The 22,939-nt window shown below is 44.4% G+C and overlaps 1 protein-coding gene across 6 annotated transcripts; it reads right to left on the reverse strand.

Moving 5' to 3' along the window:
• Window positions 1-1,531: 1,531 nt before the first annotated feature.
• On the reverse strand, window positions 1,532-14,467 carry YPEL5 (yippee like 5). 6 transcript variants are annotated; one of them, XM_086461913.1, is made up of 7 exons: window positions 14,415-14,467; window positions 10,777-11,021; window positions 10,610-10,672; window positions 10,283-10,434; window positions 9,337-9,524; window positions 5,354-5,526; window positions 1,532-3,677 (listed from the first exon to the last, which is right to left on the reverse strand). In XM_086461913.1, exons 6-7 carry the CDS (start codon window positions 5,492-5,494, stop codon window positions 3,453-3,455), a joined length of 366 nt encoding a protein of 121 aa, XP_086318039.1. In that variant the 5' UTR covers window positions 5,495-5,526; window positions 9,337-9,524; window positions 10,283-10,434; window positions 10,610-10,672; window positions 10,777-11,021; window positions 14,415-14,467; the 3' UTR covers window positions 1,532-3,452. The 6 variants fall into 6 exon arrangements, with proteins under 6 accessions (XP_086318039.1, XP_086318038.1, XP_086318037.1 ...); XM_086461912.1 differs by lacking the exon at window positions 9,337-9,524 and having other exon boundaries at window positions 10,777-10,813; XM_086461911.1 differs by lacking the exon at window positions 9,337-9,524.
• Window positions 14,468-22,939: the final 8,472 nt, after the last annotated feature.

Below are 22,939 nucleotides of genomic sequence, written 5' to 3' on the forward strand. Positions count from 1 at the left end.
GTCCTGAACTGCAGCTTCACCGGTTTCTTACCCGTTAATCCACTGATGATCTGCTGACTATTTACTACAGCTCTGGCAGAAATTTGTAGAGGCAAGTTTGCCCTGTAAGAATAAGCCTGTGTCAGCTGATCGTAGGCATCCTCAGAGCCCAGTGTAATGCACCTTTTCTAACAGAGCCACGGCATTTCAAAAGTTCTTTGGAACATCCACAGAAAGCATTATCAGAACTCTTTTTCAATCCACAAACACACCATCCAATCTTTTCATCTTCCCAAAGCTGTGTTTTGCTGAAATGGTAGTCAGCAGCTTTCATTAAGTACATTGCGTTTGGGTGCACCTACACTGCAACTACAGGATGAGATCACAGCACGGGTAACGTAAACCCCATACAACCAATGTTAGGCAAAAGCCACAGCACCACTGCCAGCCCAAGCTGCAGCCTAAGAGCACAAATCCTGAGGTCTCCATAAACACACAGTGGCGTCTGTCGTGCACTGCAATTTCCTTGCTTCCTTATTCGCCTGAGACAGCATAGGCACACCATCACATGCCAGGCACAAGTTCGCTGTGCCAGCACTGCCTTGTTTGGGAATCCAAGGCTACGGCACTACTACAAAATAACATTTAACACCAAACAGCAATGGCTTCTCTGTTGCCAGCCACACTGTAACCAATCATCTTGTTCCCTAAAGAGAAGTTATCTGTATTCACACACAAAACGTCTCAAGGAGGCTCAAGTCAAAATTTAGGAGGCTAACCTCTCCCACAGAGCCATCACGGTGGTAAGGAGGGGAATAGCACGTAGGCTAAAAGAGCAATTCAAAGTCTGGTGTTTTAAAGCCGCAGTGGCCTTAAGTCTCGTAGGCTTTTAATGAATTCACCTCAACAGTGTTTTTCAAATCACAGACTTTGGGGAATGTAATCTTTAACATCTCACAGTCCAACATCCTACCAAAATGAAAGGGTCTTAATATTATGTTAGAATAAGCCCCCCCAGGCCCCATTGCACCAATATAATGATCCTCTCACCTCAGTTCTTCAGCTACAGCTTATGAAGTTGACCAGCTGCTAGCAGAAGACTTCTCCCTAACATTACTACAGAAATAAAAAAAGGGTCACAGAATTCCAGATACACAAATTCCCAATTCTTCAATTCCCAAGCTATTTCAGAAGTTAAACACATTTCTTGCAGAAGCTGGAGTTTTGTTTAGCTTGCTGCCCTTTCAAAGGCAGGGAAAGACGTTTGGCACCCCCAATTTCGTGAAATAAGCAGTTTCCTTGGTTTATTTTCTTTTTAACAGGAGTAAATTGAAGGCTTTTGAGTGTCCAAGTGGTATGTGTGAAGCTTTGGTTAGCACCTTCCAAAATTAACAGTACACTCTTTTGCCACCTATTCGGAGGGATGCTCAACTGCTTGTCACTGTGTTGCATAAATGCAGTGATTTAGTGAATGCAGAGAATGGAAGACAGGTTATGTCAGTCAGTTGACAGACTCCATGAAAATTACTCAGAAAGAACAGCAACTATCAGCTCAGGACAAAACATACTTTATTGTACTGTAATGTCAGAAGTACAAGAAAAGTACTGCAGAGAACCATGCTAATGGGGCTTTTAGGGTCTGTGAAGAACAGAAGTACAAGATAATGGGGTACTACTGTACTCAGTGCAAAAACTGATTCATTTGAGGCACAAGTACACTATTGTTTAAGCAGCTTGATTCAAGCACAGCTCTGGTATGTGATCTACTCTGTTTTCTTTCAATGTGACAATTCTATAATAAAGCTACTTTTACATGAAATAGGCAGTAGGTTCAAGTCAGGGGTGTCCAAATTGCCACTTGGCAACCAAAACAATTAAGAAAAATACTCTGCATAGTCACCCTCCACATTTTAATCTCAGATATGGAGCTGTGGCTAGTGAAGAAAAGCTATTCTGAAAGCTCAGAGCCCAGATCTGTTTGGTTGGGTGGGGGCTTTTTTCCCCTTTTGTAAGTCTGTGGGTAACTTACTTCACATTGACCACAATTTATCCAATAAGAAAAAAAATATCAAACTTCTATCTTGATAAGGAGTCATACATATCTAACATTCAAATAAATTTCAGCCCTTGAGATCTTAACTTATGGCTTAAGACACAATTAAAGTGTTTGGGCACCCTTGAGTTAACAAAGAGCAATTTTGCTAAAAAGGCAAGCAAGATCACTGTTCTAAACAGAGCTGACCCCTACAAAAAGAAAGAAGAAAGCAGGAATCCAAGTCACTAGTAACTACTAGGCTGACATGTACTGCTGCCCAGAAAGATAAAAATGTAACATCACAATGAAAAGGTTCAACAAAGTTGAAAGATAAAGGTTTCAACACCAGAAGCAGCATTTGAAAACAAGCTGTTTAAGTCAATCTTTTCAAGAGATGCAGATTGCATAACTCTAGGCATGAACAAACATGCTGGCAATCTTCTCCTTTTACACAGCAGCTGTGTTTAACATAGGAAGTTCTGGGTTTAAAGAAAGCTACTTGAAGAAGAATTAAGATTTGCAATTCCCTGTCTATTTAATGAGATTAGTAGAGAAACGAAAAAAAAAATTACTACTGAAACAGTAGTTTTTCAGTGGATCCCTATCATTACACAGCTTGATTTGTAAGCAACGCAAGACTAAACAGACAACTATTATTTTATATTATTACTATGCTTATAAGTTACATCAGTTAAAGTTAAAAAAAGCCAAGCAGTTTTGCCCTATTTCAAGAACAGTTTCCAATCAACACCAGTTTACATGGTGAATGGGACTTCACAAATAAACAAGGAATGGTGACATCTTTGGGTCAAGAATGACAAGAAATAATGGGCTCTGTGCTACCAATCAACCTCAACAAGAATATGGCACAAGGGCCAGCCCAAGCTGTACCAACACTGAACCTTTAGCACTCGGCACAAATTCGGATCTCTTCACTTTAGCTAGCAAATCAGGTGAAAAGACTGGGTAAAAAAAACCAAAAAACCCTAACTAAAAACCTAAGCCAAAAATGGGAATATACTTTTTAAAAAACATCTGTAGTTTTAAAATAACTTTATGCTGACATCAGTTTGTGCAAACTAAAAAAACCCCACTGAATTTCTCTCTAACGAAAGACAAATCCCGTAAGTATTCTTCTTTTAGCCCACTGTATCCGTAGATACAATCTCAAATCTAACAGATGTAAATGCAAGAGAGAAAAAGTTACAGCATCTGCACAACATTCTTTCTACAAACAGCTGCTGGAGGGAAAGTAAAATATAAAAGGAATAAAGAAAGGAAGGTTCCATCTGAAATACTCTCACAATCTTTCCCACTCTGTAGTCCATGAATCCGACTCTGATGCTAAGGTGACAGTGTATGTAAGCAGATTTTTTTGTTGATTTTATTATTTTTGAGTTTCAATCGAAGAGAACCTGAAGAAGAGACTCAAGTCTCTTCAGGAATTGTCGGATGGAACATGCTCCTCAAATCCTTCGCTCTCTCGAACCAGTGCTCTTTCCAGGATAACACGGCCTTCCTTGTAGCGCTGGCTGTCTTCAGTGGCAAATTCATAGATCCAGCCCAGTTTGCTGTTGCAGTTCTTGCAGCTCACGTCTCGAACCATGTGGCGGCCAGTGAGCATGACCCGATCCTGAACTTCACTGTATTGCAGATTCACCACCTGACACAAACATACAGGGACAGGGAATAGAAAGGATTAGTCTGCCTAGAGCAAAGCTTGGTAACAATGTGCACAACTATCAACATTTTGGAAGTAAAGAGCCTCTGGCACTGCACATGAACCGAAAACTGCACTGTAGTAAGTCAATAGCCCTTGAAAATCTCCTGCTTGAGAAGGTAATGCTTTAAAGATGTGCTTCATGGGGATGTATAACCCTCACTGTTTAACTGCGACATGACATGCTATCACAAGACATACAAGAGTGCAGAGTACTGTAGTCAACTTTGGGTGAGAAATTCCTGATGAATAGCTTACATACTAATTGCTATTAATCCACTTGTAACATGTAACCTGTTTCTAGCAACTGATGTGATCACTTACTCCCAGAAATCAGAACCAAAATATTAAAAGAGGTACTCATTTAAAAATCTTGGGAGTGCTTTCAAAATAATAATCTAAGAAAAAGAAAGGCTCAGTGGCAGAGAATGTAGGCATTAAACATTCACCTTTTTTTGTGTGCTATCTCAGCAGTTTAAAACATACTTTTAACTGGTTTAGGCACAACACCACAGAACCAGGATGTATAATTCATTGAAAAGTTGATGTCAGAACTATATCCAAACTGCTAATACGCGACAGGACTTCAGAGGATGTGGCTGCACTGCTTTCTCAACTTTCCACCTGACTGTGCTTTGTCTCTCTGCTTCAGCTGTAAGGCTTCTAATTGCAGAAACACGAATATCAAACTTCTGTGATTAAATCCCACTATGTAACATAACAAAAATTTGAACCCCAGGATCCAGTGCTTATTGGATGAGAAAAGCCAGATGCACAGCTCCTTTATAGCTACGCAGCCTAACACTTACATACAAATACTACTGACAGGATTCAGCACACCAGAAATCCCAAGGCCAAGCACAGTTAAGTGAAGACATTACTGACGCCACTATCAACTCTGCCAAAGGCCAAACGGCTTTCAAGAAAAAACCCAAACCAAAACACACCAATGATTACATGACTAGGAACTTTGTGAGAAAACAAAGGGCGATCACCGTTTTTTCAATGAGTCTAATGGACAAATCTATATGGAAGGGTTAATAAATAATGCGACAATTCACTCAGAGTTATGACTCATATTTCAATCTGCTGAATTAAATAAAATTTGATCAATTAAAAAAAAATAATTAATCTAAACCAAAGTATTATTGCCTGCAAAAGATACTGTGGTTACCTGAAGTTGCCAAACTACTGTTAGCTTAAATGAGTTTTAGAAATCAAAGAGTATTATCTAGCCATTTTTTTAACTGAGTGTAAGTGCAAATATCTTTGAAACTCTCTGATAAACAAAAGATACTCTCACAGCGATTTGAGGTTCATGTTACAGAAGTCTCCAAAGTTAAAACTCCATGCATTTTGGCACAATGCCTCTATACACACAATCCTCTTTATAGTCTTTTTGTATTGCAGATAAGCCAATTTAGATAGCTTGCCATCAATAGTAAATGCCCAATTTGACTTCAAAGACAGCTGAACAGAACAAAATAAAAATTAAAAATTTAAAATAGTAATTACACAACATTTTAGCCAAGAAGTTTGCTAGTTTCAATGACAGATTCATATCCCCCAAACTCATTTTTCAAAAGCAAATAGTAGTTCACCCTCAGCTTCTTACCAACCTTGTTAAAAAGAAAGGCTCTTCCTGTGGCCCCTGTAAAACGAGTAGAGATGAGCTCAGAACGATTGGTCAGAATCGTGTCGCAGTTTGCACAGGAGAACAGGCGAGTGCCACCAATATGATCCAGAAAAATTCTTCCCATTTTTAGAACTTACGTAAGTTTATACTCAAGACCTGAAAGCAAAAAGAAAGATCATGTACATGTAAAAAAAAAAAAACCACCTTGTAGCAAAACCCCACCCCATATATGTCAGAATATTCTGCAAACCAAGTCAGCTAATGACTGCAGAGGTTTTCTCTTTCACAGATGAATTACTGAACTTAGAGACTGCATTCATCCTTTCTCATCAAGACAAATTCTTTCCCAAAGTGACCATCTTACCAATAAGGTGCCACACCTAAATACAAATTAATTACATTAACTGAGCAAAACATGTACTGAAACCTTTAAAATCTAGTTCAGACGTTTGCAGACCACTACTGTTCTTAAACTCAAAAGCTTCTACTTCTTTCCTATTTTCTTTTCCTCTTTAATACAATACTGAAATTCCATTCCAGTATATTCAGAACAACTCACTCATCTTAGTCAGCACTGTGAAATGAAGCACTGAGAAGTACATTGAGTCACCAAGACAATTATAGTTTAATTTTCCCAAGTCACCCCCCCCTTTTTAAATATATATTTATTTTATCACTTCCCCTCAGCTTTGCACAATTTATGACATGCAACCACACAACACCACCATCCAGGTTGCTTTAGTCTTCCAATACAGCAGATTATCTGGCCTGTATTTGACTTGACACTGATTTCATACACATAACAACATAAGAAAGGTTCGGATGCTATTTCACATAACAAACAATCCACCCAGTCTTTACACCAGACAGTTTTATATACAAACTTTTAAAGCTGTCTAACCTGAATACAAAATATTGTGTCACTTACCCAAGCTATTTCCAAAGCATCATCATTAAAATACCTGAGCAACTCCAACGAGCACAAAAAGAGCTTAGAAAGTTTATAGCAGATCTGCAATACCTCATAAACAAACGTCTTCACTGCTTGGGAAAATTAAAGTATCTCATCAACTTTACACCAACTAACATAAATTACTCAAAGTTAACTAGCGAGTAGGCACAGAACATATCAGACAGCTGAAAACTTAAATCACGAAGGATAACATGACAAAGGAATTAAATGATGATGTCATTTCTATTTCAACTGCAGAAGTTTTATGACTAAACATCTATAGTTATACAAGTTAAATATACCTCTATTTATGCTTCAGATATGGAATCAGAAAAGAGTATTGTCTCTGCTTCTGTCGTGCACAGCAATGCAAAGTGAATCTGACACACTGCAATATTAAAGTTACGTGGGTTTTACTTTTCAGAGCAGGAGACAGTGTGCCATTCATAGAGAAATTAACCAAATTTTGTGCTCATCAAGTTGAATACTCCACGTCAAATGCCTTTAAGAGACACAAATACCTAAATTAAACCCATTTCAAGTTTTAGATCAGTTTCTCAAAGCTTACTCTGACATGCACAAAGCAAATAGACTGAAACATGCACCTGCACACACAAAATTTAAAACAGCATTTTTACGTGTAAAAATCGTAAGTCACTAACATCATGATATTTTTTTTTCAATTGCTTTATTTCACGACTTTGTTTTCTTACAATGTGTGGTAAGAAAAATGGTTCCTAGTATTGAACAGAGTGATTTTAGCACAAGTTCCTTATGTTCAGATTTTTCAAATCACTATTAGTCTTCTGTATCCCATCTGAAGGACACATAAAAACTCAAAGCAATGGAATGACTCGTTCCTTTAGAGGTGATATAATACCCATTTCTCCTCTTGAAAGGATAAATAAAACAGGTCTTCAGTTTGACAAAAACATTTCAAAGACTCAGATGAGTGTAGGGGGGTGACTCCTTGTGATTCCACACAAAATAGAGGAAGTGATTTCCTTCAATTTCTCTAAGCATGATACCTTTCTAATATGCCTTTATCTTTACTAGCAAGTGAGGGCAAAAGAAAAAATTAAAGTGTGAATAGCGACAGCATGAAGGAAAATCAACAGACAATAAGTGTGAATAAACAAGTATCAGTCAAATTCACCAACCAGAAGAAACCACAAACACAAGCAATAAAAGCAATTGTGACAGATATGCCCATAAGGCGCTTGGCCTAGCTCCATGTGCCATCCTTACTAATTTTGGATAATGTTATTTTTGTGTTGATGGGCAACAATTAACCAATCGTAAGTTATTGTAAGAGTGGAATCAACATCCAAAGAGGTATTTCTTTCAGGGTAAACACAATGCTCACCCTGTCACTATTTTCAGAAGCTAACATAAAACAAATCCAAAACCATCTCTCTTTTACCAAGAGCAACACGAACACTAAGCTTGGTAAGCGACAAGAACAGAACCACTACACAAGCTAACCTTGCAAAGCATGCCATTTTGAAAAATGTGCATCTGAACACTTAAAATGCAAAGACCTCACCCATCTAAAAACATAATTCATGTTATTGCACCCAGAAAAGCAGTAACCCAGAGTCACTAAAACTAAAATTCAAATACTTCAGAAGACAGTGTGAGTGTAATTCTTACAAACAAGTTTGAAGTCAAAGAGACACACAAATGTATTATTTCTGGATATGGCATTATGCATGGACTGAAGTGTCAAGTCCTGAAGATATTCAACATTAAAATAAATGTATAAATAAATATGTTCAAAGACTTAAGGCTGAAAAACCTGTCTAGTAATACAAGGCCTAAAATCTTCAATTATTTATATCACCCCAAAAAGCTAAAAGTAATCTCATCAAGTATCTAAATGAGAAAGAAACTTCCAGTAAGACTTGGGTCCTAACAGAAAGACAAAGTGAGATTCATTTGATGGTAGCACAAGTGTGTGAATATCCAGACTAAAGTTACAGTGTAATCTAATAAACCAACCAGTACCAGAAGGATTTTCTTCAGAACACAGTGCATAAGAAAACATGTGTTCTTGAAATAAATAAATGCACATTTAAAAATTTAGAAAATGAAGTTCTACAATCTGCATTGTAAGAGTCAAAACAGTCTAGATTTTGAGTATGCTTTTTAAGAAACTGCTAAAATAACATAATCCTACTAGAATGTCTAATGTTTAAAATAACCTGTACACTTAACTGCCCTCTGGTAGATTTCAGTCAAAATAGACAGCAGCCTACAGCTACCATTGGCTCTCAGTTTTGATTGCTACAGGATTTCAATGAATCCATAAGGGTCCAGCTGAAGTGTTATAAAACTAGTCACCTTACACTAGTCTTTATATGACTGCTCACAGTAGGAAAAAGTAGTGAAAAAGTTACAAAATGACTGCTAGTAAGGCAGGCCTCAAATACTGCATTTGAACATGAATTTCTAAACAAGGCAACAAGGAACTTTTGCTTCTTCCTCTCATGTGAGTTAGAGAAGTTAATTTCAACTTGGAATCATTTTACACTCTCCCCTCCCTTTTTTTTGCTTCACAAGGTAAAAACATAGTATTCACTTACAAAATCAATTCAGAAGGTACTTGCTGTGCATAAAGACTGTTCTCTCCTTATGTAAGGATCCTGAATGCTGTAGGCTATACCCATTGTACACTGAGAAAACCAGAAGCACAGCAGAACAAGGGAAAGCCATTTTCCATTGCTCTCAGGCTCATATCCCTTACATACAGGAGTGGTGTGTACAAAGTCACTCAAGATAACTGTGTAATTTTTTTTCCCTATAGTTTTCACTTCCCATGTAAAAGGTGTGGGTGTCTATTTACGCTCACACATACATAAATGATCTCAGAAAAGCCACTTATAGGCAGCTTTTATAGGCAGTGGGAGGGCTCTCTTAAATGAAGAGAAGCCAAAGAATTGTGAAACATTAAAGGATTTCTAAAGCTTGAGTTCCTCCAATTAGGGGGAGGAAAATGCAAGAAGTGCACTTACCCATTCATCTGCTCTCTACACTTAAAAACAGTGAAAATAACTTCCATTGGTTCAGAGAGCCAGTCAGGTTCCCTACTGCTACTCACAACCCCAGAACATGACACTGCCATTATCACGTCAATTCCATCATGCTGCTAGTAGAATTTTCAGCAGTGGACAGGAATCTTGGTTATTCACAAAACCAAATGCTGAGGAAAAGAAGAGAGATTGTTTCTTTGGCCCATGATTTCATCTTTAAAGTCAGCTAAGCATTCTTTGTTGGATATGTGTCAGTGACTAAGTCCTAGTGATCCTGCCCTCATGCAAATTACCAAAACCAAGTCATAATATTAAATTAATAGCTCCAGTGTAAAAAAGGCAGAATTATTTACCTTCACTAACGGAATATAAAGTATCTACCACTTGCCAAATCTACATAGTTCAGAGATGGGTACTTTTATGAACTGCGAAATGATGCCACTGTGTCGTCAGCTGGCACCCTGACCACCACTATCAGCCTGCATTCTTGAGCAGAAGAACCAATGATGGCTTGTATTTCCTAGCTAGTCAGGCTTGCTGACAGTGCATTATTTTGACAGTATAAACCTTGACACAACTTCTTAAGTCACACTGTGAAAGATTTCCTGCCTGCATGCTTCTCCCAGTGAGTGCATGGACAGGCAGGAAACACAGGCACTGTGGCTGCATGCTATAATACGTATTCCTAGAGCAGTACGCTCCCAAACTTCCACCTGTCTTTCAGTGTCGAGTTTGGCAACACTGAGCTACAGCTGTCAAAGAGCTGACATTCAACAGCTTAAATCTGACCACCATCTGCACACAGAGCCGAAAGCACCTGAAGCACTACTTGGCTGATATTTGAACTACCTAATCTGACTACCCTCACAAGCAATAAAGAACAAAAAAGTAACACAAAGAATTATTTATTAACATTTTAAAAACTAACAGTCAGTGTTTTCTTGTCCCAGAGCGCATCTCTTGAAGACACAGCACCATCAACATTTGGGAGAGCCAACAGGCACTTTCTAGATACACACTGGACTGCAGGTATTTCAGGAGCCTCAGTGTTGCTTCAGCACCATCTACTGCATCTCAGATCTACAACAGAAAACAGCTGCTAGTTAAAGGATAAAAAAAACCTGACAGCTTCTTTCTCATTTCACTGACTAAAAGCATCTTCCTTTGTATGGTGAGCCAACAAGGACTCTATCCCCCCTGAAAAAGGGTCGTGCATTCCCCTAGGCACAGTAAAACATTCTCAGGATGTACTTACTCAAACCAGGCTTAAACTTCATCTTCACATATCACGAACTGGGCTTAAGCTTCCTCTTCTCATCTCGGAGACGGACAAAAAGAGGAAAAAGAATACTTAGCACAGCTACATGAGACCACACATTAAAGAATCACTGGGTAAGCAAAAAACCCCAGCTTGCTCCTTACCTTCCCGGGTTTCTGCTGCTCACAAGAGGGGGTGCATCTGAAAATACACATGTGGTCAGTCTCTTAGGAGGTTTGAGATTCAACCGTCTGCCACTGACTTCTGCGACTGTTGAAGCAAGCAGGGCCTGGCCTCTGGCCTCTGCAGAGTTCGTTATCAGAACGCACCACACATGGCCAAATGTGCAGTAAGAAGTGTGCTGTTCCAGTTCACTATGCTCGTCAGAACCATCCAGCTACGTAGCAAACTGTACAAGGAAGTTAACACAGCCGAATGACTGAAAGGGCTTTGGCAAAGCAAGGAGAGCGGTGCTCAGGCCGGTGCACTGCACCCGCCTGGAACAGACCGCCTTGCAGGACAGAGCCGCCTTTGGGCAAGCCGCACCAGTGTGGTTTTCTATTGCAAACCGGCTTTTTTTCCGAGGTAAGGCGAAAGCTTCGCATTGAGATACTACCATTTAAATACATTACCATAACATTATATTGGTATATGCAAACACTAATACAGGGTACTTTGTTTCAAGCTTAGAGAGCAGAGCCATACAGATGGGTGCTTGGTTCTGATACAGCCCCCGTATCTCAGCATCTCCCACGCAGTAACTTACACCCTCACAATACACTTGGTAGATAACATATAAAAGTATTAGCCTACAAATGGTATTGACTCAGATTATTTTTCTTTCCCACTACTACACAGTCCAAAAGCAGCAACAGTTTCTGTCTCCTTGTTTCTTTTTCCCTTCCTTTTTCCCCCTTTTCCTTCCCTAAGACAGGAAAAGGATCACCGTTTCCTCTCTTAATTCCTGAGCTGCTTTTAAGAAAGCTGCATTTCCTAGTTTGTAATAAATGTTATTCTTATACTAATTAAGTAGATAAGACAACTTTCGCCTATCGATCCATTCTGCAACTTTCAGAAAGCTAAACCAATTCAGATTTTCTGTTTTCATCTGCTAATGTGATACAAACCCTTCACCTGACAACACTACTGCTTTCATGAGTCATGGGGGAAAAAGAAAAATCAAATAAACTAACTGTAAAGAAATGATGAAAAGACAGTGATGGCCCAAACTTCCACACAAACTACATCCAACTGGCAGAAAAGGTGCTAATATGCTTAGTGCATCTCACCAAGAAATGTTTATATTAACTAGGAAACTCCCAAACGTAGGTAAAGGCTCCAAAATTAAGACAGTCTTGCTACCAAACATCCACAGTGTACAGCTATTTCCTCTACACATTGAACAAGACATTTTAAAGTTAAATTTTGCTTAAGGGAATTACGTATTTCAGCAAGAGCTGAGCAACTCAAGATTTCAACATAGGTCAAATGATAGTAAACAAACATGAACCAATGACCTAACTTGGACAACACTACTTCAAGCTTGTGATGACTACCAGCAGAGGGAATGCTAAATATACATACATATATTTGTGTGCATGTGTACAACTCTCGGTCTGTCAGATGACAAGTAACACATCTCATCTGTTCTTGTCATCTTCTCTACCAGCTTTGAGGTGCAACTTGTTTTATCCTGACATACTTGGCAGCCACATTTGAAACTAACTCATCATTATTATTAAAATCTACATATAAACAATTAGATCTCCATGCTATAAGATAAGTACTTCTACAACTACGGAAGTGAAAGTAGCAGATGACAGAAGCCTCCAAATAGTATTACTGAAGACTAACATTAGAAAAAAATGGACAGTTTCATTTGTCACAAATGTTACTTGAATTCGAATGTCCAGAATGAGTTTATACATAAAAAGATTATATATAGCTGTTATACAGCTCTATATATAGCTATTTAGCTGAACCAGCCACATGAGGGAATATTAACAACCACGGAGCAAGTACCCTCACTTTCTGCCATCGGCCACAAACACTAGTTATGCTAATAGTTAATCTGTTGCCATTAGTTGTCAGCATCAGGAGTTGCTCTGCGACACCTACCACTTTGAGAAGAGCCATGCACCGTGTTTCGCTCTCACGAGTTGTGTACTTGCTTTGTTATTCCTTCAATCTAACCCTAACAGCGTGTTTATTGTTTAAAGAAAAATAATCTATTAAATTCTATCAATGTACTAGTCCAAAACACAGCCTTTGTTCTTAAACAAGCATGCTGGATTAAGCTAATCTGTATCTACTTGTACAGTACAGCCAAGGCCTGTACACAGAGTAACAAACGAACAGACAGATGACAGTCTTTGCATTCCTTTTTGCTTTGACTACAGCCTTTTCCAGAGCAAAAAAGCATTTGCCAAATATTTCAGTTCCCTGGGAATCCATACTTTCACAGGCAAAATCCAACCTAAGAGCTGACAGGAGAAGCTGGCTCATTGCTGGAACAGCTGCGAGCACCTCCATAAGCAACTAACAGCTCCCACGGGGTTTCTGACAACCGCCTGCCCGTGAGAGTCACCCATCAGGCCGGGACACCGGGTTTACTCAGGGCTGTGTCGGCGGTGAGTCTTGAAGGAGCAGTGACCGAGTAGCACCTTCTGATTGGGAAGGGAGAAAGGGGAAGCGCCCAGCGGCACGGCTGCCCACAGCAACCCGCACCGGGCAGCGCAGCCGGCACACCCGCGCTAACGACAGGGCTGGCGGGGGCTGGGGGTCTGACCCCACGCGCTGCGAGCGGCGCCACCTGTTCGCCGCAGGGCGGTTAACCCCCGCGCGTAACCCTTCACGGCCACGCCGGCCCGCGTCCCGCCCCGAGCCGAGCCGCCCCCGGCGGAGGCGACGCGAACCCCGCAGCGGCGGCCGCTGCTACCGGCTGGGGCCCGGCGTCAGGCTGAGGGAGGGGGGCGGCCATCCCCCAGCCCCTGCAGCCCACGCGTGCGCGGTGGGGCCGCGCGCGCCGCGGCCGTTGCCCCCGCGCCGCCGCTCCACACAAAGCCCCGCGCGGGGGCGGGCCCCAGCTGAGCGCCGTCACGGGGGCGCGCGCAGCCAACCGCCGCCGGCTCGGCCCCCGGCGCCGCCGCCGGGCGCTGCCGGCAGCGCAGGCAACTTGACAACAAACAGGAGGAAACAGCTGACGGGAGGCCCCGCCGCCGCCGTGAGGGGCGCCCAGGCCGACCACCGCCCTCCCGGGCGGCCCCGCTGCCCCCACTCCCGCTTCTCCCTCCCGGCCGTGCGGTGGCGGGGGGAGGAAGACGCGGCGGAGGGGCCCCGGGCGCGGCTCCTCGTTCCCCCCCCGCCCGGGGCTCCGCACAGGAACCGGCCCGAAAAGTTGCCACCGCCCCGCCGGGGAGGGGAACCGGCGGCGGCGATGCGGGGCAGGGGGAGGAAGTTGTGGCCGCGGCGGGGAGGGTGTACTCGGTGCCGGCCCTGGGCGGAGGGCCGGGCAGGAAGGCTGGGCGACGCTGGGAGACGCTGACGGAGGAGGGGACGGGGTGGGGGAAGGCCAGCGATCTGTCGCGGCACTGGGCCGCGGCGGGGTAGTCAGGGCCGGCGCTGCCCCTCGCTCCGCTCCGCGCCGCCGGGCCGGAGCGGCTCGCCCGGGGCCCCGCCGCGGCCCGAGAGACACGGTGCCGCGGGCCGGAGCGGCGGCCGCCACCTCCCTCCCCAGCCACCGGCGGCCCGCCCCGGCCTCCCTGGGCAGTGCGGGGCGCGGTGCGGCCCCCCGCCCGGTTACCTGGCGCAGGGGAGCAGCGGCGGCGGCTCCGTGCCCGGTGTCTTCCCCCCGCCTTCCACAGCCCCGACGCTCCGGCTCGGCGGCGCGGCTCCGCCCCCTCGCGGCCCCGCCTCCGCCGCACGTCAATCAGCGCTGCCGAGGCTCCGCCCCGGGTCACCTCACGGCCCGCCCCGCCTCCCGTCGCCTCACGGCGGCTCCCGGTGAGACGGCGGCGGGTCCGGGTGGCTCTGAGCGCCGCGGACTCCGGTGGCGGGGAGTCAGGGCCGGGCGGCTCCGCTCAGCCCCTGCCCGCCCGCCAAGTCTCCTCTCTCAGCGCTTGTCAGCCGCCGCCCCGAGCCCGGTGTCCTCCGCTCCCCGCGTCTGCCCCCCAGGGCCCCGTCCCTCAGCAGCGCTGCCGGAGGCGCCCACCTCTTGCTGCGGGAGCCGAAAGCCAGAAAGCCTGCTGACCAGGCCTCCTGCCGCCCCGAGGGCACATCGGCATAAGACCCGGCTGGGAGGAAGGGGATGCCGGTGTCCAGGGCTGCTCCCCTCCCCAGGGCCTCGCATGCCCGAGGGGTTGGCCCGCCCGAGCAGTGAGCCTCACCCTGTGAGGGTCTGAGTCAGGGAAAGGTCCTGAGATGCCATCAGCCAGGTTCCCCACCTCACTGAAGCTGTGACTGATACTTCTTGCAGTGTATCCAGCCAGTCAAGTTGAAATCTTTGCATGACACCTTAAATAGTGCCCACGATGGAGATGAAAGGTCGGGGAAGTGGCCCTTTTTGGACATTGGTTGCAAGCGTTATCAGTTCCCTGACAGTTTCAATGGCTCAGTGCTCACATACAGGTTGCATCCTTGGCATGGATATCACAATGATAAAAATCTTTTTGAGTTGCTGTTTATGAGACAGACGTGGAAAAGGGTATTTGTTTTCCTTCTCCTGTGGGGCAAGCCATGCCATTTTAAGGATTTCTGTTCTAACAATATCACATCCATGTTAGAGAAAGTGTATTTTTCGTGTGTGGTGATTCCTGGGCCTATCCGTGTGGTATCACCAGAGGAGCTGCAGTAATTGCAGGAAGGAATGTCTCAGCAGGACTCTCCTGTCGTTTCACATCAAAGTCAAAGGGACATCTCTGTGAACACACAGCAGGCAGCACATACTTACATGCCCAGCTGTTCTTCAGCTGGTGTCTTTTTGCATGGGTTCTTTCTTTCACCATTAGAAATAGCTAGGTAGAAGGGTGCACAACACCCTGCATGAGTGTAGACAGTCAGTGATGGGTCAACGTCGAGAAGTTAAGACCTGCTATTTGCTTTGGGCAGACCTCCAAAAAATCAGATCTCTTCAGTATGGTCAGCTCTGGCCTGATCCTGAACAGAGCTGAGCATTGACATTTCTCACGGACCTGTCATCAACCTCTCTTTAGATCATGCAAAGGAAGGGAAAAGTCTCTGAGCAGCCTGTCAGACAGCAATCACCTCTTAGTTAATGGCATGGGGACAACAGAAGCACTAAGAATATTAGAAGGAAGCCATAAAACTCGTGCCTGGGGTCCAATTTACCACCATCAAATGGAGGAAATAACTGGTTTAACATGCCCTGTTTGTTAACAGATTGACCTGATGTGCTGCTGTGCCTCACGGAGTAGCTGTGAGCTTTGTCTCTGGTGGATCTGCTCAGTCTTGTCACAGGAGCTATATGAAGGTCCACGTCTTAATCATCTTTGTGAAGCTCCCAGAGAGATCACTGTAAACAAAGCCACAACAAGAGGAAAAAGAGAAGCAAAGCGAAGGTGCTTCAGTCGGTGTCAGTGACTGGCTCACGTCCAGGGACCTGTGAGCTCTCTGCTTAGCTCTGCTCCTGAGGCATCCATACATCCCTGGGCAAGTCAGTGCTCCGGCTGTACAATGGGGAGAGCAATGCTGCCTGCCTTACTGGGTGGTTGCGCGTTTGTACTCTTCTCCAGGCTGGGCATATGGAGGAGATGTTATGTCTGAACATTGCAGTCATCGTAATAATATTATAATGAAAATAAAGCAAACCTCAAACCTATGAATAGTATCAAGGGCTCAGCAATAGGAAGGGTAGCTGTGCCAATCAGAAAGAAACCAAATTGACCATGAGACAAGCAGAGAATGGATTAGCCTGTGCTTGACAGATGGTGCCAGGGACTGATGTTTTTATTTCCCTTGCAGAGGAGCTTAGAGGAAGAGGGACAAGGGGGGGTGTGGGGGGTGTGAGGTAGGACACATTTATTAGAACAAAGCAGCAGGCTGTAGCAGCTCCACTGAAAAACACGAAAAATACAAAAAGCAATTTCCGATTAGTTTGTAAGGGGTATGCTACATACCAGCTACAGGGTGAAAAACAGGAACGGCAATATTGTACCACATGGCACTTTTCATTTTCAAAGCAGCCTGAAAACATTGATTAATCCTCCTCTGACACAGGGAAATGCAGTGCAGTCAGCAGTTTTTTCCTTTACTTCTTATGCCAGGATTTGAGAAGACCCTGGGCCTTTTCCACAGCTGATTCATATCACGATAGCTCAAATGACTCTGCAGGAACCAGTCCTCTGTGCAGCACTACTGAGCAGAAAAGGCTGTGTTAGAACTGCAACTTCGTGACCCAGAGAGAAAGGAGATGCTTGAGCCCAACAGCCTTAGTAATGCCCACCTTTAATATTTGTCCCATTCAAATCCATTTTCCAGCACTGTGAGCAACACTATAGGAAGCATTTCAGAGAAAATTAAGTGGCTGAGGAATTCATCACAATCTCAGAAACAATTGTGCAGTGAAACTCAGACACCAACATATTGATCTGATTAAAACCTCTGACAAAACTTCAGTGGAATACAGTGAGACCTGGGTACATCCCATTGAATTAGTGCCAGGGCTTGGGAGCTGCTTGTGCAGATCTTCTCTCTTTAAAGAGAAAATGCTACAGCTTAGCGGGTTTTACTCCTACTCAGTCTCCAGAACCACTACTAATTTCCCAGTACACTTGTGGATTTCTGCATGGCAAAGCTGAGCATACCAAACCAGGCATGCCTGAGGTGGGACAATGATCTAGCGGGATTTTCCGTTGCTGTTTCTCCCGTGCCCAGGATTTCTGGCAGCAGAGAGGAGGCAGCTGAAATACACAGCTAGACTTACAGGCTGTGATCTCTCTGAGAGGCAGCTTGACTCCTAGGTGCCCCTTCTATGTCTTCTCAGCTTTGCCTCACATCAAAGACTGGATTCATCCCACTAGCTGCCCTTGTTATTTGAGAGTGGCTACTGATAGCCTGTGTTTTTCAGTGGAGATGGTACAGCCTACAGCTTCATTCTCATAAAGTAAGCCTACTGAGACACGAAAAAAGTTAATTACGTTTCATTTTCCCTCACAAGTTGACACCTGTTGCTTTTGGCTTACCTGAAAACTGACTTGGGCAGAAGTGCCATTTACAGATACTTTTTCAGATGGCTGTGTTTTGTCAGGGGAAATTATTTATACAGTTAATATCAACATCAGAACATGAAGGTCAGTGATAAGGAGGTTCCTCCATGCCTTCTCCATAACGGCAGGGCTGGTCTCATTGCCCTGTCACCATACCTAGTAGCTGTTGGCTAGTTTTTAAAAGGTGTTTAACTGAAAACCTCAAATCACCTGGGAGCCATAGCAAAGAAAGAACTTAATGTCCAAAGAGGGATTCAAAATTTATGTGCCACTATTAAGATGTCAGGAACAGAGACAGTAAGCAGTCCCGATGCCAGGGAATGCATAACACTCTCCTGCAGAAAGGAAGAGTCACTGTTGTGAACACAGGGGTTCAGGGAGGCTGGGAGAGGGACACAAATCGCCCTGAAGCCAGTCACTATCGAAGTGAGCAGGACTCACTGCCATTGCCTAGCAAAGCAAGCAAGGTTGCTAAATAGGATGGGTGGCAATACAAACATATGAAAGTCAAGACGGGGATCTCGCAGGTTTTTGGCATTGCTAGGCCGCCTTTTTTTTTCAGTTTTCCACAGTGGAGGATGGTTACTGAAATAAGGAGAGCTTTCAGGTTGTGGACTCCTGTAAAGGGTCAGGCTGATTATTATTCTTTCTGTATACAGGCTCCCATAACCACCTTATCTTGCCAAGGGACAGGGTCACTCCATCCCTCCTTCCTGGAAAATGTTTAGAAACCTGACCCTGCTCAGAAGATCACAAGTGCCTTGGAGGACAGGCTACCTGTAAGGCAGCTGCCTGCTTGTGCTTTCCTCTGCTGCTGTCTCACAAATCACTGTACAGTGGCAATGCTCTGCAAGGTCATATGAGTTATCAGTCTTTTATTTGGGGGAGATTTTGTCGGGTGCCCAACACACGGGTGATAGCCATCCGATTATGCAACTTCCTCCACACAAAGTCTTGGTCTGATGCCCATGTGTGTGAGTGGGGAGAAGATGCAATGGGACAGTGCTCCATTGACCCAGCTGAACAGGGCAGGCATTGATCCAGCTGCCAGCTCCCCTGTATGTTAAGTAGGTGATTTCAAATGAGCTTTCATCCTCAGCTGAGGAGGTAAAGCTGGCACCATTCCTTTGGCACAGAAAAACATCCCAACAGCTGTCTACCAGGAGAGGAAAGAAACATTTTGGGGGAGAGCAGCTACTCCAATGCACGTGGACTTCATCAAACAGTCTGGGCTGTCGCTATTGTTTGTGAGCCCTGGATGAGAACAAAGACAGATTGGGCTAGAAAGGGCCCCACACAGAGACATTCAGAGCACATACAGAATAGGACACTTTAATGGCTACACTGGATCACCATTTTTTGATGCAGTCAGAGGAATCTACTAGCTTGGGAATATAGATAGATACACACCTGAGGCCCAGATGAATTCCTGAGCTGTTTCTTTGTGGTTGCACTTAACAAGAGACGGAACTGGTCCGTTACAGTTGTCACTTCACAGACCGGAGAATGAGGAAAAATCTTTGTAGCATTATCAGTCTTTTTCATTGCTGTTCCTAGAGCTCTGGGTGGGGTTTCCTAGCTACAGTCAACACAGCATTTCCTTGAAGGTCTTGGAGCTGATTCAATATTGCTATCAGTCTTTTAACAGTACCACCCCATGCTGAGGAGGCACACTTTTGGGTGTCAAAGGTGAACATATTTAAAGGAAGAGAGCCAGCCCCACTCTAGACTTACCACTCTCTTTTGTTCATAGATACCCACTCAAAGACATTTATCAAAGATGCTAAATTCAGAGGGAGCAAAGAGAAAAAGGCAAGCAAAGATGGGGAAAGAAACATGTGGCCCACATAAAAAGGGGAGACAGGACATCCAAGGGAAGGGAACAGGACATGGTAGCCTACCCAATAAGTAGCTTCATCCATACCACTGAAATGGTGGGGAAGAGGCTTTTTTTGTGATCTTCTTGACAACCTAATAATACTTGGTTGTAATCAAGTACCCCTGTGAAGGCAGAGTGCACATCAGACTGGGAGGAGAGCTGAGCAGATGTGTGTCCATGTTTAAAAGCAGTCTCCAGGATGGAGAAACCTTGAGAAGGCAGATTTCAAATCTGGTTTCTGTCCAGCAGCAATGACACCAGTGGCACCACCTTCTTTAAGGTAGGGTGTGTTTCAACAAATGAAGCTTGTGAAAGAAGCCCACACCTGATGAAATAGAAAATGCCTGACTCGCCTTCTGCAAATGCTCTAGAGGTCTGTGAGGGGGCTGTCAACTCAGGGACCAGCTGCACAGCTGAGCAAACAATAACGTATTTGCCTCTGGGACAAACTAGGAGAGACGATGTATGGTTTATTCCAGAACATTACTGAGACCATCACAGAAGTGAGAAAGGATTTCTTTCCTTCCCAGGTACAGCAGTGACAAAAAGATGTAAGCTATCTGCAGGTCTTACATCGGAACTGTAGTGATGAGACTTTGTACTTACACAGTATCACACACACAAAGATTCTAAAGTGCTTTGCTAAGCTGAGTAAGCAGTCCAGTTCTTGCAGCAGAGATAAAAATCAAGAGTACAAGAGAGGCAAATCAAGTGATCTGGAGCCGTTTGTCCTGCTAGAGGGGGAATAGAGGATTATGCCAGGAGCACAAGGCAAAGAGTCTTCCATTTGTTGTGCTCTCCAGGCTCCATTTTGGCCAAGAGCCCAAGGGAAGGGTGCTTGGGGGCTTTCATGTGGTCAGTTGCTTATATGGAAAATAATAGAATTATTCAGCACATGTGATTTGCCTTACACAGGATGGGCTCCAAGTTAGGCTAGCAAGGGACTTGCTAGTAAAGGTAGCCTGAGTCACTCATAGGCCAGTGAAATAGGTGAAAACAAAAAGAGTAAGGAATACTACAGGTTTAAACTCAGATGGGCTCACAAAACTGTAGAACAGCATGCACGGAAGCAGCTCACAACATACCTGATTCAGTTTTCTTACTTCAGTGGGACTGCTCACATTTGGCAGAGGTGAGCAAGCTTTCTTCCTAGATTTGCAGGACTTGACACGAGTGGGATAATTCCCTTCACAGATGATTACGCGTCAACAAGTATATCACAGGCAGGCAACAAGGCGTCAACAGTACCTCAGCAGGGAGCTGACCTGCAGCAATGACAACTTGATATGGGACCTGTACACCCAACAGAGCACAGGGTGGAGGGCACAGCCGGCTAGGTACTGGAAGAGGAAGGTTTTAATAACGGAAGAGTTGGACACTCCATGCTTTTTGAGGAGGCACAAAGCAGGAATAAAGCAAACAAAACCAGTAATTTGCCAATAAAGCATGGAAGAGCATTCCATCATTACTGTTGTTGCATCATTATTAGTCAAACTTCTATGCATCTGCTAATGTGACAGCTAATTATTATTATTACAGTGTTTAGACAGATTTTTAAAAGGCATCACGTAGGTGCCTCACTCCCATTCATTTCAGAAAGACTTAGGCAACAGGGATTTAGCTCATAGTCCAGCCTCAGCCTGGAATGTGGGAGGCTAGATGAAGTGATCATCCCTTCATGAATTTCTAACCAGCAAAAAGCAAATGTACTTTCACAGGTGCCCTGTTAAAATCTAGACTGGTTTGAAAAGCCTTGTTAGACTGAACAAACTAACCAATCTAATGCTATATCTTAGCCCTTGAAAACCACATTGTGAAAAACAGCCTCCACCTTGCACTAAGTTCTGAACAGGAAAGACCATGGTATACTTGCAAAGGTGTATTGTGCCTCCTCCCACTGTGTTCAGATACATTAATCATACAGCAATGAAGAGAAGAAAACAGCAATGAGAAGATACCAGCACAGCAAGATGGTTTAATTTAATGGAAAAATACTGCTGTAAGGACTGCAAACCTGGGAAACAGTCTGTTGTCATCAGCAGGTGAACAGGGTGCTGGGCTCCCTCAGATGTCACCTTTGCAGGCGCAATGCCATTGAAGAGCTGCTGGCTCATGGGCTATGCCGGTATGGTCTCTAGTGAGCTACTGAGATAATTTCTTTACAGGACAGTTAGTCAGGCTAATGCTGCAGGCCTGGAAGGAGCCCTGAGAACATGCGGTCATCTGCATGTCCAAGCATACCCCGTGGTTTAGTAGAGGTTAGGGCACCTTCAGGCTCATAATTCACACCATGTGGAGAGATGGCAGGAATGCCTAGCCCATGCTTACACCACCAGCCACCCCCCCACCTCCACTGACTAACTCAATAGCATTCAGAAAGCAAACTCCAGAGGGATGAGTAGATACATATGAAGAAACCTGTAGCAGACAACAGAAAGGACCCGTATAAACCCATTGCTAAGGTAAAAAGGAGGAGCTGCAAACTATAAGTAGATATATTCCTCATGGACTTATTTTTGCAGGTATGCATAGAGAGCTCTGCATGAGTGAAGGTGAAACATCACAAGTAGCTAGACCTCCTTGTGCAGGCTACTAGACTGAACCAGCTTCTTCCAGTAACTTAGGTGAGGGCAGGCTTAGCTCCAGAATATTTCTCAGGGAACAGCAATGGCCTGCTGTTCCCAAAGGGCAGGTGAGCCAGGAGCCAAAGGCAATCCTAGCACAAGCAGTGCCCTCACTGGTGAAGCACAGTCCTACAAGACCTGAACACAGCAAGCAGGGACAGATCCTGGTAGCATGGTCTGTCAACAGCCCCAGACACAGTAAGCAATGAACCAGGTCCAGACTCTGTGCAGAACAAAAGGACACAGAACCAGGACAGGAGACAAGCTGTAACATACACCTGGGGGACCATCCAGGAGAATACCTATGGGGGAGGTCCACAGTCCACGCCAGGGGCAGGGCTGCAGACAGGCACACCTACAACACAGCTCAGGCAGGAACTAAACAAATGCTCAGTCCAGAGCTTAAACGGAGCCCTGGAGTCTATGGGCAGGGAGTGTGAGTGGAGGTCCCAGGTGAGGCTGGTCAGAGAAGTTAAGGCCTTTTAGTGCCCTTAGGGCTGTGACTATATTTTGGAGTTAAAATGGCACTGCTAGCTGAGGAAGTGGATGATAGGAATAACTTCTCACAGTACAGCACTTATGCTGGCATTTCCTAAATTTT

Source organism: Leptosomus discolor, chromosome 2 (genome assembly GCF_034619465.1).
Source record: "Leptosomus discolor isolate bLepDis1 chromosome 2, bLepDis1.hap2, whole genome shotgun sequence".
NCBI classification, from domain to species: domain Eukaryota; kingdom Metazoa; phylum Chordata; class Aves; order Leptosomiformes; family Leptosomidae; genus Leptosomus; species Leptosomus discolor.